General features: G+C 39.6%; 1 protein-coding gene across 19 annotated transcripts in view; it reads right to left on the bottom strand.

Annotated features, from left to right (window-relative positions):
• Window positions 1-15,853, bottom strand: part of RAI14 (retinoic acid induced 14) — a 162,880-nt gene that overhangs the window by 12,162 nt on the left and 134,865 nt on the right. For 5 of the 19 annotated variants that reach the window (XM_086361335.1, XM_086361345.1, XM_086361338.1 and 2 more), the window contains exons 5-14: window positions 13,782-13,846; window positions 9,936-9,993; window positions 8,113-8,183; window positions 6,485-6,591; window positions 5,697-5,875; window positions 5,403-5,431; window positions 4,544-4,636; window positions 4,109-4,195; window positions 3,103-3,189; window positions 517-574 (exon numbers count right to left, since the gene is read on the bottom strand). In XM_086361335.1, coding sequence (XP_086217461.1) covers window positions 517-574; window positions 3,103-3,189; window positions 4,109-4,195; window positions 4,544-4,636; window positions 5,403-5,431; window positions 5,697-5,875; window positions 6,485-6,591; window positions 8,113-8,183; window positions 9,936-9,993; window positions 13,782-13,846 — 834 coding nt within the window. The remainder of the gene's footprint in view (window positions 1-516; window positions 575-3,102; window positions 3,190-4,108; window positions 4,196-4,543; window positions 4,637-5,402; window positions 5,432-5,696; window positions 5,876-6,484; window positions 6,592-8,112; window positions 8,184-9,935; window positions 9,994-13,781; window positions 13,847-15,853) is intronic. The other 14 variants (XM_086361340.1, XM_086361351.1, XM_086361342.1 and 11 more) reach the window with 5 other exon arrangements.

Raw genomic sequence — 15,853 nt, 5'->3', positions numbered from 1 at the left:
AACAGTGTCTTAAAATGCATAAAATAGAATGTACAAGCTATAGCAATCAGCAGGCTTCTTTTGTAACCCACCAAATAACAAGATCTAGAAGCAGGTCTCATAACTGGCATAATTTCTAGTAGAGATACTATAAATGATCTTTCAAGATATCTGTAATAACAGTAAGGGGATATGATACCATCTGTGGGTTCTCTTGGTGTCAAAATCACTGATCTGCTAACACTACGGGAGCTTACTGTCTACAGTCATCATTGAAAGAAGTGCCAATGCTAAATTAGGACCAGATGAAAACAGAGATTTCTTTGTTCATACCCAAGCTCAGGGACTCCTTAAAATCCAGGTGAAAGCCCGCTGAAGTAGACAGCATCAGACAGTGACATACTGGCAGTGTTTGGGTGGTACCCAAGGTTCTCTGACCGCCCCAGACAGGGCACCTCTCCTTGGCCTTTGCTCTCTTAGAGGGACATGAAATAGAGACCAGTCATGGGAACAAAAACACACTCCCCTTCATCTTACCTGTAGTGCTGTCACTTAGTCTGTCTCTGTTCTCTCGTATGGAACTAATCTCAGCCTGCTGGAACACAAAAATGACTTAAAATATATTCCTGAATGTAACACTCTACAAAAGAGTCCAGCAAAGTTTCCTCCTTGAGTTTACACAGGTTGGTGTGATCCTACTACGAAAACAGACTATCTCCAGGAAAGAAGATATTTTAAAATATAAGTACATAAAAGTAACAATTAACCCCTGAGGTAAAATTTTGATCTAGAGGTTCCTAAGGATATATTCTCAAAATATTACAAAATGAAGCTTCTCACGAATATTATAAAAGTCTTTGAAGATTATAATAAAATTACATAATAGCTAATTAATGTGCTTTGTGCTCAAACTTGAGATTGTGAATACTACTTTCATAATAGAGACAAATAGAAGTTTTACTTATCTGGCTAATATACTAAAATACATTAGAAGTGTTTTTAGCTTTATCACTTTATGGATAAACTGTTAATATATGAATTGCTTTTAAGAGAAATGGTAATCAATGAGACCTGTCAGGGAAAATGCAGGTAATTTTATAAGGGAATAAGAATTCTTATGGCTGTGGACTGACAATCCCCTAAAGATTTCCTCTAAACCTGTATCCCCGAATATCTGCCTTTTAATAAACTGGAAAAATTCTTGTAACTTCAAAGCCAAACTCTCATTCCAAAACAAAATACAGTTACTTGCCAGAAATTACTAAGTTTTATCTAGATAAGCCACAGATCATGATAAGAGAGATAATTTTTCAGCAAAAGAACTTTTGTAAAGGCTCAAATGCTAGAAATAGAGTGGCTCATTTTTGGCAAGTGCTTATCATAACAAAAGCTTTATTTTCACTTAAAAAATAAGTGCTTATTTTTATTTTTCAACTCTATTACAGTACAATAAAGTATATACATTGAAAGCTTTTAATTTAAGGAGTTTTAACAGATATACACCCAAGATACCACTATAATCATGATTCAGAATATTCCCATTACCTCTTAAGTTTCCTCATGCCTCATTAGCCAATCCCTGCCATTCCCAGGCAATCACACTACTCTCCTGTTTTCATTTTCTAGAGTTGCTATAAATGGAGTGTTACAAGGGATGAACTTCTTTGAGCCTAGCTTCTTTCATTCAGCATGATGGTTTCCAGATTCATCTATGATGCTGCTTGGCCAGCACTTCATTCTCTTTTTATGGCTGAGTAATACTCTTATATATGGATATATCTCATTATCTTTATCCATTCACTTGTTGTAAGACATGTGGACTGTTTCTAGTTTGGGGATATTTGAAAAAAGATGCTATAAACATTTGTGTACTTTTTGAGACATATTTTAATTTCTCTTGGGTAAACATCTATGAGTGAATGGCTAGATGATATATTAGGTATATATTAAACTTTTACAGAAACTGTCAAATGGTTTTCCAAAGTAGCTGTGAGCTTTCCTGGTGGTTCAGATGGTAAAGAATCGCCTGCAATGTGGGAGACCTGGGTTCAATCTGTGGGTTGGGAAGATCCCCTGGTGGAGGACATGGCAATCCACTCCAGTATTCTTGCCTGGAGAATCCTTATGGACAGAGGAGCCTGGCGGGCTGCAGTAGCTGCACCATTTCACATCCAACAAACAGAGTATGAGAGTTCTAGTTCTTCCACATCATCACCACCCACTGGCACTTTTTTAACCTTTTTAAATTTTAGCTATTACAAATGGTGTCCTTTTTATCTTTCTGTGATTTTTTTTAAAGAAATAAGTCTTTTTACACTCTATTTCTGAAAAACATAATTTGTCATATTGTTCTTTGTAATGCATTTACCCCGTTTGAGCCATAATCATATTAGAAGATATTAGGATGGTAATTATAAAGGTATAACTTCCTTTCCTTGCCTTATATTTTAATAAAATCTAGTTAACATAAGGTAGATGATAGGTTGATAGAATCTTTTTCAGATCAATGTGCATCTAAGTTAAACACAAATTTATTTTTAGTAATTCTTAGATGGGGGAAGTAAATATGCAATTATGCCATTGAAATTACACTTTAACAATTATAAATTTTACTTTTTTTCCAAGTATAATTTCCTAGTGATACTTAGGTAAACAAATATTAAATTGAAATATCCTCTCATTCCTTAAAATACGTTCCAACCACAAATCTACAGAATCAGGTTGAATGGATTTACTAACATTTCTAAAATACATATTACTTTTATAATTATATAAAAATATATAATTACTTCTTAGTAAGACATCAGAGACTATCCATTTCTTTCTTTTTGATCAATATTATGTCAACTCAATTTGGAAAGATGACTGGTTATCAGGTAAGTTCTTATCTTTGTCCTTTTTTTAAATGAAGAAAATTAAATATTAGTTAATAAATATATTCAGTCTACTCTTTTTTTATGGAGTACTCACCAGAAAAAATAATCAGAGGATGCTTTCTGATGAAAAGGCTATAAACCAAATGACTGAGAAGTATATTCTGTTTTACTCAGTGCCATATAACTTAAGTCAAATCTATTGTATATCTTAAAATTAAGTAATAAGTTGGACACAGAAAAGAAATACCTTGAAGGGTGGTTCAGCAAAAAATACTGATTCCTTTCCTGAAAGTGGTGTTGAAGTTATTGATCTTGGGGAAGACACATCACTCAACTAAAAAACCAAAATGAAAACCATCAATAAGGAATCCTTCTTCAAAAGTTTTTCTTTCTCCAGTGCCAAAGAATTAGCCTATTTAACCAATGCAAATAAATCTAACAGTAATTATGCCTAGTTTCAATTAATTCAAGGGTAATATATTTTCAATACAATTCACCTATCTCAAATACTTTCTGAAAGTTTACAGAGTAGAATTAACTAAGGAACTTTGCTCCTATATTCACTAGAATTAACTTTTCAAATTTATAAAACTTCTATTGCATATTGAGAATATTATTAATGAATATGCTAACATATTTAATATTGCCTATTGAAGGAAATATTCCTCTCAAATACTTGATAAGGATTATTCATTTTATGGCCTATGCTTCTTTTAATAACAAACCCTGGCTTGTTTTTGTTTACCATTTCATAGTTATTCAAGCTTCCTCTTCTACTCAGTAATCACTATAAGCTCAAAAATGAAAGCTGCTTTAATGTTAGTCAACCTTAAATGTAATATGAAAGGCAAATATATTTCAATAATGTTTGATAAACCAACTAAATTCATTTTCAATTAATGTTTCACCAGTCACACATTCTCCCTACTTTACTCGAGCTGTTAATGTGAGCTCTGACTGAGCTTATTATCTTAAGGAAAAAGGTCCTGTCATACATTTTGAGAATTTTGAAACTTCTAAAAATGATACAGTCTAATTCTTCAGCTTTGAAATAAGTAAGAATCAACATTATTTCCCTACTATAATCAAAATTCTTCATATCACCGTTTGTAGTTTAAAACTGCTAAAGAAAAATTTTAATGTGCATTTAATGGTCAATTTTAAAACAGTTCTTTTTGACCTAAACACAAAATGACAAAACTATGGCTTTGTTGTTCTATGTTTTTTCATTGTTGGTTTTCTTTCATTTTTACCTGGGTAGGACTGATAGGAGGTGGTGGAGCTTTGCGTTTTTTTGGAGTTCCACTTCTCTCTGAGCTTATTTTAGAGACTTGATCATGCTGAAAGTTATCACAGTCCAAAGAATGGAGGTGGGTTAGTTAGGTTAGTAAAGTCTGAGTAAATAGCTTCATCAAACAAATGAGAAAAACCTCAACAGTTCATGCACTTCTTACTTTATCAAGTTCTGAAACCTGCTACCAACATAAAGTAATATGCATGCTCCAAGTGTTCTTCTAGCAGCCCATGCTTTAAAGTAAGAAAATAAAAAACACAAGACAAAACCAGATTAAGTTGGTGTGCAGAACTTGGAAAGGAGAGGATAAGGAATTGTTTACCACAATTTAGAACCCAGAGTATGTTCATAATCGAGCTCCCATTTTAATGCAAAAAAGTGGTATTTCCCCAACCTTTTCATTACTTCCATTTCTTTTCTTAAAAATGTACAGTTGACCCTCCATATCCACAAGTTCCACACCCAGAGATTCAACCATCTGCATATCCTAGAATTACAGATACAGACAGCCAACTGTACCACACTATTTTATATAAGAGACTTGAGTGTCTGCAGATTTTGCTATTCCCTGCAGATACCAAGGAATGACTATGAATATGGGGAAAAGGGAGAACTTCATCTCTGATGGTTATGGATAAATAACACAACTGGTACAAAATAAATTATCAAGTATTTGCTCAGTATGATAATTTTTCCAAGAACCTTGACTTATAAATAAAATAGTCAAATATATAGCTCATTAATAAACAATAGTGACTATGTTTTTAAGAAAAACTCCAAAGTAACAGGGTAAACTTCTCAATTTCTGTTTGTGTAAAATGAATGACATTTTAGAAAAGATCTAATTAAAATGAAAGTGGCAAATCTCATATTTTCACCAAATATCTAACACAGATATGGATAGAGTTCTGTAATTCATGTGATATTACAAGTAGTTAAAATACTGTTGTTCTCAGAGTTAAAAATCACATCAAACCTTTTCACACCAGTAGGAAATATTAGTACATTTCAGAAAAAAGATGAATATATGAGTAGCAAGTTTAAAGTTACATGCTTTGGGAACAGGTTAAATCATTAAGAAAATATTTACCACCTTACAATGAATCATTTATTCCAAAGATATTTTACTTCTTAAGTAGTTTCAGCCTAGTCTTAATCACTTTCCTAATGGCCCACAGAGTAGTTTAATCAGAACATGCTCAAATTCCCACAAGCAATGATAAAAAAGAATCTCCTCGTCCAAAGATAAATACCTGCTTTGGTTTTGTTGGTGTCTTTAAATCTATAGAAGAAAAATGAGAGAGAGAGAGAAAAAAAAAACCATAAGAACCATAATGACTCATATCCACTTTGGGTGGGTGGGGGGGTATATAAACACACACTCGCACACAAACACACCCATATACACAACATATACAATATTCAACACTTCATTTTTCCCCAGGAATATATTTAAAAGAATAATATATTATACAAATTCCTTTATTCTTTGGGGAAAATGGAGTGGGATAAATTTGAAACAACATTGGCTATTTTCTTTCACATACCAGCATCCTGAGAGATTTTTGATAATAGAAGGCTTTGAATTCCTGCGTTTTCCGAGAGTTTGGAATAATGTAAGGCATTGTGTCCAAGAGAATCTACAAGGTTTAAGTCTGCACCCTTTTTAATTAAGGCTTCTACGATGTTTGAGCTGCCAATCTCACAAGCCAGCATGAGAGCAGTTCTAAAGAGTGAGGAGACAAAAAATCAGTACTAACAAAATCTGGAAACTTTTGCTAGGAAATCATTTCATTTGTCTTAAAAACAGAGAAAAGGAGATTAAGTGCAATTAAACCTGTACTACTTTTAATGCTCCAGGAAATTCAAAGTGGAATGCTACCAAAATCAGGTAGCTATTTTATAAAACCTCAGATTAAATCATAAAAAATATTAGGTCAAATAACAGACATAATCTTCTAACTATGATGCAATTTAAATATGATTGGCACAAATCTTGTCTTTTTCTCAAATCAAGTTTTATAAAGAACCTATAACATTATTAAGACTTTTTTTTTAAACAATATGTTTACTTTTATTTTGCCTGAAAAGTCAAAGGAAATGGCCTATCCATTTTAACATTTAATAATGTCATCATAGACACAGTCAGCTATGATGCTCCCAGAAGTCTGGAGAAAATATTTTTTTAAGTCAAAACAGATTCTTAATTATCCAAAAAGGCAGAAAACAGTAAAGAAGTTAAAACTGCTTTAAAACAAATGATCCAAAGTACAGCTGTGAAAACTTCTCAGAATGTGGATATCAGGGAAATCACATGCTTTCTAATTTGTGGTACCTTCCATTTTTGTCTCTGGAATTTACATCTGCTCCATGATCCAGAAGAAAGCGACAGACCTCACTGTGGCCATTTTGTACTGCAAGAAGCAGTGGTATATTCCCATCCTAGGAGACAAATTCAGATTAAGATTTTAATTTAGAAGTCAAATACCAGAATTGCAAAGGTCCCGATTCCTTCTGTACTTATTCCTGACTAGTCCTGCTGGCCTTATATTTGACCCACCAATATAGTCTGCCCCCTGAGAAGGCCAAAATCACACACTAACACAATTCTTCTTATGGAATTTCACTGACTTTGGGGTTTTCCTAAGGAGCCAGGCTGTTGGGCTCCTTGATCCCTTGATTGTCAGTCTGGTGATGATGAGAGAGAGAGTGGAACATGAAGTATGTCCAGGTTTGAGGCAAGTATACCATTTTTATCGAGAAACAGCTCTCCATGTTCTAGAGAAATGAAGGGTTGTCTCCTCATGGCATTACCGGGCCCCATGCTCTCTAAGCACTTTCTTCTAAGTATCCTAGCATCCTGCCATGCCATCAACTGTCTTCTCGGAAAGCATATGCTTTCATAATTTTACTAGGTATCAAAACATAAGAGTTTATTTGTCCATTACTGACACATGACAAGATAAAGAGATTGATGGAAAGAAAGGTTTACTATAACAATTGACAATTCCTTTAGGAAAAAATTAGATTACCAGCTCATACAAACTGCAAAATGAATTAAGAATCTCAACATCACAGTATAAAACAAATGAAAAAAATACCAGAATTTATAGGTGACAATTTCCACAATCTTAGGGTGAAGAAGGGACCTGACTCAAATTATGCAAGCCATAAAGAGAAACTCTTATTTGGTTCTTGCATTGAGCATACCCCACCTATGGGGTTGACAACAATTTTAAGGCAGAATGTATTCAAATAGGCAAAGGAAAAAATAGTTACAGTATATCCAACTATTTTAATGTGGGGATATTTAAAAATACAACTGATACTTAAAGATTAAGTATTTACTCAGAGCAGAACTTCAGAATTCCTAGAAAATTATCTCTGTGAAGTTATAATACTTTCTGGTTATAAACTATTGAGATTCAGCAAGTGTGAATTTATTTACAGATTCTAAGTGCTCACTTCACAATATCCCCATCAGGTGTAACTTATACATGCCAAGTCCCATGTTAGAGCAGGAAATTCAGTGCTGTAAACAGGAGCAAGAGGCATGTCAATTTATTCTTCAAATAGTCCAGCAAGGTTAAAATAGGCTATAAGTGGTTTTTACAGTTGGAAAACACTATCCGGGAGCACCAAAGGTGATATATGGGTGCCGAAAGAAAATAATAGAACTGTTTAGACTTTTTTTTATTTATTGTAAGTCAAGAAAATAAGTCTTATTAATATCTAGGTTGATAGTAAGGCATGTGTCCATCCTTTGAAATAAATACTGAACGTGCATGCTGCAAAACGTTTTATTAACAGTTTAAGGACCAATGGGGCTAATACTGAAATCTGTTTTGCACAAGAGAATCTAGGTCAGAAAGCAGCAGACTTTTGCCAAATGCTCCAGAAGGAGCCCGTGGTACTCTAGAGACCAGGGTCCATCTCCACTTCTAATGGTCATCTGGTACTTACCAAATCCTTGAGGTTTATGGGGCTTTTGTGCTCGCAAAGGACTTGCACAGCTTGAAGGCAGCCCTGTGCGGCTAAGGGAAGGAAGACACAGAAACCACAGCAAATCACAAAGCTAGACTCACAACCAAGGGCATCAAACACTTCTGGGAAAGAAAAGTTCACGTCTACCCGGTATGCAGATGATACTTAGCTGCACTGAAGAGAAACGGTGTCAGGATGGATAAATAAGTGGTGTTTTAAAATACTGTTTAATTTCAGCGTCGTCCAGACCTACAGGCAGCGCTTACCAGCTCTTGGCTGCCTTTAGGGAAACATTTGGCTTAGCTCTTCATGTATGCTAAGTCACTTCAGTCATCTCTGACTCCTTGTGACCCCATGGACGGTAGCCCACCAGACTCTTCTGTCCATGGGATTCTCCAGGCAAGAATACTTGAGTGGGTTGCCGTGCCCTCCTCCAGGGGATCTTCCCGACCCAGGGATTGAACCCACGTCCCTTGTCTCCATTGGCAGGCAGGTTTCTTACCACTAGCACCACCTGGGAAGCCCCAAGGTTTTCTACAACTGAAACTGAAACTGAAGTCGCTCAGTTGTGTCCGACTCTGCGATACCATGGACTGTAGCCTACCAGGCTCCTCAATCCATGGAATTTTCCAGGCAAGAGTACTGGAGTGGGTTGCCATTTCCTTCTCCAGGGGATCTTCCCAAACCAAGGTTTTCTACAACTAGCACTAAAAGAAATTTGTAAATCTAATCATCCCAGAGCTCTGTATCAACATTTTGTCCCTTGAAACTGTGTGACCAATAGTAAAACCAAACCTTGATATATAAAATTCATTGAAGTTCCTTTTGATCCCCAAGCAAAGAAAAAATAATCTGTACCACACAGTACCTGATATCTACAAATGCTCATAAATCTCTTAAACAAGATCAGATCAGATCAGTCGCTCAGTCGTGTCCGACTCTTTGCGACCCCATGAATCGCAGCACACCAGGCCTCCCTGTCCATCACCAATTCCCGGAGTTCACTCAGACTCACGTCCATCAAGTCAGTGATGCCATCCAGCCATCTCATCCTCTGTCGTCCCCTTCTCCTCCTGTCCCCAGTCCCTCCCAGCATCAGAGTCTTTTCCAATGAGTCAACTCTTTGCATGAGATGGCCAAAGTACTGGAGTTTTAGCTTTAGCATCATTCCTTCCAAAGAAATCCCAGGGCTGATCTCCTTCAGAATGGACTGGTTGCATCTCCTTGCAGTCCAAGGGACTCTCAAGAGTCTTCTCCAACACCACACTTCAAAAGCATCAATTCTTCGGTGCTCAGCCTTCTTCACAGTCCAACTCTCACATCCATACATGACCACAGGAAAAACCATAGCCTTGACTAGACGAACCTTTGTTGGCAAAGTAATGTCTCTGCTTTTGAATATGCTATCTACGTTGGTCATAACTTTCCTTCCAAGGAGTAAGTGTCTTCTAATTTCATGGTTGCAGTCACCATCTGTAGTGATTTTGGAGCCCAGAAAAATAAAGTCTGACACTGTTTCTACTGTTTCCCCATCTATTTCCCATGAAGTGGTGGGAAAATTAAAGTATAACAATCATGACAGTGTTTACTAGTTGTTTGGCAGGCAATTGACAAATTCTAGCTGTATTCCTCAGTAAAACCCTACACAATCTGCAAACTGAGGAAAAGGGGAATATTGTCTAGGAGTGATGACAGAAAATGGCACCAGGAATAACAATGGTAAGGTTAATAGCTTAAATAAGGAAAATGAAAATGTACTGTTTCTCATGGTAGAAGACAGCAAATAAGAGAAGGAAAATTACCTGCATAATGTAAAGCTGTTTTCCCAGAGCTGTCAATACTTTCAGCTGGGCATTTAGACTATAAGACAAAAATCAACAAATACGTATAGTAAATTTCAGTTCTATTCAGTTCATCCTCTTTCTGCAAGGTAAGATGCAACTTACTAAGCAAAGTATAAACCTGAATAAGCCCCAGCTGCTGTGCTCCAGGAGCTTACGGTCTCATGGGGAGAGAGACTCACCTCGAAGCAGTCAAGACACAAGTGAACTGTCACCTCTCCCTTCTATCAGCTCTGTCACCAACAGGTCATCCCCACCAGCAAAACAACATGCTCTAGGATTTCTCATCATGATCCCACCTGTCCCCCCATTTCCTGCCCTAATTCTCTATCCCCCTTCACAAAACCAACCTGCTGTTAAGAACTGCCTGCACACACACCATCTCCCTGCCTCTTGTTCATTCCTGGCCCCACTGCGGTTGGGCGTCTGTCCTCAATATTCCTTGGATCAGGGAATCCAAGTCACCAACCACCTTCATGTTTCTAATGACAACAAACATTTCTGTCCTCCTCTCATCAACCTCTTACCTGCAATCCACTCCCTCTTCTCCAAACACTCTCCCCTCAGCTCCTGGAGTCCTGCCTGGCCCATCCAATTGTGGTCTTCCTCCCACTGCTCTGGCCACCCTCCCCCAGAGGGGAACACAGGGCTCTCCGGTGTGTCTTCTTCTCTACGCCATCACCCTGGGTCATCTTATCCACACCCACAGCTTGAAACCCCATCTAGAAGCTAATGCCTCCCAAATGTATATCTTAACAATGACAACAAAACTACTTCACAAGTATTGGCTATTATGTGCCAGGAACTGTTCAAAGAATAGTTTTATGGCTGCTAACAACCCTGATTAAATACCATTAAACCCATTTACAGATGAGAAAACTGAGGTACAAAGAAATCAGTAACTTGCTCGGGTCACAGTGTGGCAGAGCTAGAACTCAGACCCAGACAGGCTGCATGGAGCCTGTGTTCATGTCAGTACACAGCAGATGGCATCTCTGAGCCCTGGGTTTCATAAACCACTGCCCATTTCTCATAGGCACCTCGAACGCAACACAACCAAAACTTCTGGGTTCCTCCTGGCGCAGCTCGATCCTCCCGACCCACCCTGCCACTGTCAACAGCACATTCATCTCTCTGGTCCCTGAGCAACCACCGAGTCATCCTTGATTTCTGCTTCCTCCTCCTCCCCCACAGCTAGTCTACCACCATGCCTGTCAGTTCTGTACCCCAAACACACCCTAATCAACTCTCCTCTTTTCCCCCATCATCACCACCTGGTCTGAGCCAATACCTGCTCACCTTGACAGCCCTGACGGCCACCCGGCTGTCTTCATGGTTTGCTTTTTCCTTCCTTAGTCAATTCTCTATACAAATAGAGAGACCTAAACTGTCAATGTAGCTCTTTACTTACAAGTCCTCCTCGGTTCCAAGGAGGCTGCACAAGGCTGCATCCTGGGCCCTTCTTTTTTTGTGGCCTTACTGTGTAGCATGAGGGATCCTTCATCAGGGATCAAACCCACTACAGTGGACGCCCAGAGTCTTAACCACAGACTGTCAGGAAAGTCCCGTGGGCCCTTTTTCTTTCTCCCTCACTTCCCCCCAGGTCCCCTCACTGGCTTTCTTTCCTCCCTGACTACTTAGTGCCCTTCTGACCTTTTGTACTTGTCAAAGGTCTTTTGCAAAAGGTCTGACCTTAGGTCTTTTGCACTTGCTCTTCTGTCAGCTTGGAATACTCTCTCCCATGGCTCTCTGCACCGCTTAATTTTCAGCTTGAATCTCAGCTCCTCTACAGGGGCCTCCTGAACACCTCTCACAATACTCTTGTCAGTTTGCTTCTTAGTGATGTGCAATTTGTCGTGGGCATTTGTGTCTTTGCTCACTAAGTGGCAAGCTCCAGCAGGATGTGGGCTGCTCTGTTCATGAGTAAATACTCACCATTTGACACAGTGCCCAGGGCCCAGGGACCACTTGCTAGAAGACAGAGCAAGGGGATGGGGGGCGGGGGGTAGGAGGAGAGGTCATCTGAATTTGAAGACTCTCACAATGCTCTCTGTGCTCATTGCCTTGAGGAGGGAGAACTCTGAAATGGTAGCCCCTGGAGAAGGGAAGTCTCTCCAGTAGACAGACAGAAAGAGCAAAAGGCCAGAGAGAAAGGAGTAGCTGCAGAAGGTGCAGGGTGAGGGGCTGGCAGGAGACAGCAGTGGTCCCATTGCAGAGGGTGTGGTCTGCCCAGACAAGAAGTGAAGCAGAGATCAGAGGGGTGCAGGACTTAAGGTAAACAACTCAGTAGGAGGCCATCAAAGCCTCTGGTTTTCACAACTATCCAGAAAGAAGAACACCATTCAGATGATCTGCGGAGAGCAGGCAATGTTGGAAATGTCTGTCTGCCCTTCAGTGGTAATAAGAATAGAGATCATGTTACGACTTACCATGCTTTGGCCTAATTTTAGAACAGCACAAGGAACTGTTTAAAGGCTTCAAAGATTCCAGAGAAAAACCAATCCATTTGCATAACCAGATATAAAATTACATTAGAGGCTAGAATATCTGGTCCTTGCCCATGAGGATTTCTAGCTTGTCAAGTTCATTCTTCCCTCAAATCAGAGCCAGATGCAAAGTCTGGATAGCCAAGCCAGGATGGGAACAGAGACGTGGAATACAAATAAGATTTTTTTTTAAAAATTGAAGGTAAGACCATGGGTGTGGAGGCAGGGCACTTGGGCAAGTCAATGATTTTCACTCATCCACTGTATCCAGCCCCAGAGCAGGCAGAGAAGAAAAGTTCTATTGCAACTTTCTTTAGAGAGAAGCCACATAATAAAAACCATCTTCATCATCACAGATGTTGATCTATCTTTCTTGAATTTCACTTCAAAGACCTGTTAAGGTTAAGCATTCCTGGCACTGGAGGTAGCTTGCATCATGTAACGCAAGACAAGAAGCTGTGTGATCAACAGAGCAGACAACTTGAAGAATGTGCCCACATTTCTGCATCAGAATCGCGAAGCCAAATTAAAGCAAGATGCTGGGTCCCAAACAGCGCTCAGGAAGGCCGAGACGACAGCTCAACAGAACAGACAGTACTCCAAACACGCAGTTTATTGCTCTGTGCTGTTCCTGAAAACAGCCAAGACTGCATTTTGACTGGCAACAGCTGGAAGTTACTGTATGAACTATCGGGATTTCATTAAATATTCATCTTTAAAGATAGACAGAAGCTGTCGCCCTAAGTGATCGTTATAAAAACTTCCTGGCAAGGAAGTTTCCAACCAGGGAGTTGACCTAAAATTATAAAGAAGAATAAAACCAAGAATTTGAACAAAAACTAAGAACTAAAAGCTCATCAAGTTACATACAAGGAAACAGTGGCGGAAGTTTTGCTTCTCAGGAAAAGCTGCATTCTACTAATGATTGAGGGAGAATAAATACTAGGGTATTAGAGATCCTGTATTGTAGGGATCTCCAACAGCACAGGTATTTTTTTTTTAAGGTGACTGTTTAAAGGGAACATGTCCTTCCAAAAAGGCAAAAAAAAAAAAAAAAAAAAAGAGCTGAATAAAGGGGACAAAAGAGCTGGATCCCAGGAAGGCACCTCAAATTTATTAGGATCCTCTTCTCCACCAGTGGGACTGCTATGGAAATCTTCTTAGCTATCTGAAATTTTAATAATGAAGCTTCTTAGGGAACCCAGGTTCTGGGATAATATTTAAAGGAGTATGCGTGTATTTATTTGCTCTTTCACACACACAAGGTTGCTTTCAATTTTTTAAAACGACACATTTATAATTTTAAGTTGTTCCACTTTACCTGAAGGAGCTTCTTGACGCATTCATGGTGGCTGTTCTTGGCTGCGAGGTGCAAAGCACTGTGTCCTAAATGGATTTAAAAAAAAATTGGAAGGAAAAGACCACATTTTAAATCTCTTGTCTCTGTAATGAAGACAACTATGAGGAAATGAACTGTTCTCCAACAAAGACAGAATTGTTATTCTTGAGAGTAACGCCTCCACTTCTTATCTGCAAAGTTCATTGTGACAAAAGTGGGGAGAACACAGCATCCTGACCCCTGGATAACATGCAGGGTCCACGCCAGCTGCCGTTCTCCTGGGGTACAATTAAGCTGTGGGCTAGAAGCCTGCGGTAGACTCTAGGTATGCAGCTTGGAAATTCCGCTTTCAGCTGTCAGCATGGGTGCCAGATGCCCTGCGTCCACAGCAGTGACAGCAGACCACGGCGGCCATGGGCCCCGGAACCCAGCCCAGGCAGCGGCAGAGAACACACCCAGCACCCACATGAAACCCCACTTCCACCTGTCCTTTCGCTTTCCTCCAAATGCACTCCAGCTCTGCAGGGGAATTACCTGTAGTTCAGATGTTCAAACTTGGAATGGGTGGAAGAAGGAAAAGAGTTATAAAAACAACACTATCAAAGGAGCATCTCTTCACGTTCCCTTCAAAAAATGTGAGGCCAACGTGAGACTCTCTGACGTTTCTGTGGTCAGATAACTTTAGGAAATTCTACCCCACGGTCAGAGGAGGCTGGCAGGCTACATTCCACGAGGTTGCAAGAGAGCTGGACACGACTTAGCGACTGAACAACATTACATCCAGTGCCCTCCCCTGTACTACCTAGCGGGCCTACAGAACATCTGTGGGTGAGGGGCTTAGGGACAGCCTTAGTGGGGCTGCCAGGCTGGCAGGCTTCCACTCTCGGGCCCTAGAGAGTTGCTCTTTGCTTAGCCTGGATCCTCTTCTTCTAGGATAACCATGCAGCTTGCCCACTAACCTGCCTGATGCCACTGAAACCAGCTTCTTGATGAGATCTTTCCTGATCTCACCACTTAAAATTCCTCTCCCACTCCTTTCATCCCTTTGCTTCATTTCTTTGTCCTTCATAGCACTCAGCACCTTCAACCTTCCCTTCTCACTTGACTCCCATCTCCTCCTACACACACACACACATTTATGTCAACCATTCTTCCTTTCCCTCTATAATATAAAGTTTGTATCCCTATAAAGTTTGAAGTCACTACTTCAGTCGTGTCTGGCTTTTTGCAATGCTATGGACTGTAGCCTGACAGGCTCCTCTGTCCATGGGATTCTCCAGGCAAGAATATGGGGTGGGTTGCCAGTTCCTTCTCCAGGGGATTTTCCAAACCTGGTGATTGAAGCAGCATCTCTTACATCTCCTGCATTGGCAGATGGGTTCTTTACCACTAGCACTCCCTGGGAAGCCTAAACAAAGACCAAAGAAACAGCATGTGTGTGCTAACACAGACCAGGCTCTCCATACACACTTGTTAATTTCAATTAGAGAGTCTGTCCATTATGAGTGTCTGGGGAGGGGGACTTGGGGGCAGGGAACCAAACTCCTAAATCCTGCATTTGTAAACTGATCAAGATACCTCCAATGTAATGCCTGTAAGCAACCCACACTTAAAGCTTGTTTCTCAGCCTCAGCGTCAGTGAAATTCGAAGCTATGAAAGGTGGCCCTATGTACCATAAGATAATGAGTAGCATCTCTGACCACTATCAACTGAATGTCCAGATGGGACAAGCAGAAATGTCCCCAGACATTGCCAAACATCCCTTGGATAGGAATCACATAACCCAGTTGAGAACCCCTGGCTTAGAGGAACAACTTCTTTTATATGGTGATCTGGTCTCCAAATACCATTTCTCTGTTCTGAATTAGTCTTGACCAGAAATCCACTAATTATTAAAGAATCATATAGCTAGGAAATATCGTATTTAAAATTAGAAGGTTTTAGGACCACAGTGAGCTGCCCAAAAGCATGTATAAGGTTAAAAGATCAGATACCTTCTTTGCTGAGAAGCTGCACAGAGATTTTAAGGGTATGCATAGAGGGAGCTGGTTGG

The sequence above is a fragment of the Bos grunniens genome, chromosome 20, assembly GCF_055505025.1.
Source record: "Bos grunniens cultivar Pamir isolate PY7600 chromosome 20, Bosgru_T2T1.0, whole genome shotgun sequence".
Classification (NCBI taxonomy): domain Eukaryota; kingdom Metazoa; phylum Chordata; class Mammalia; order Artiodactyla; family Bovidae; genus Bos; species Bos grunniens.
The sequence above is the reverse complement of the archived record's forward strand: the minus strand, read 5'-3'. Positions and strand labels throughout refer to the sequence as shown.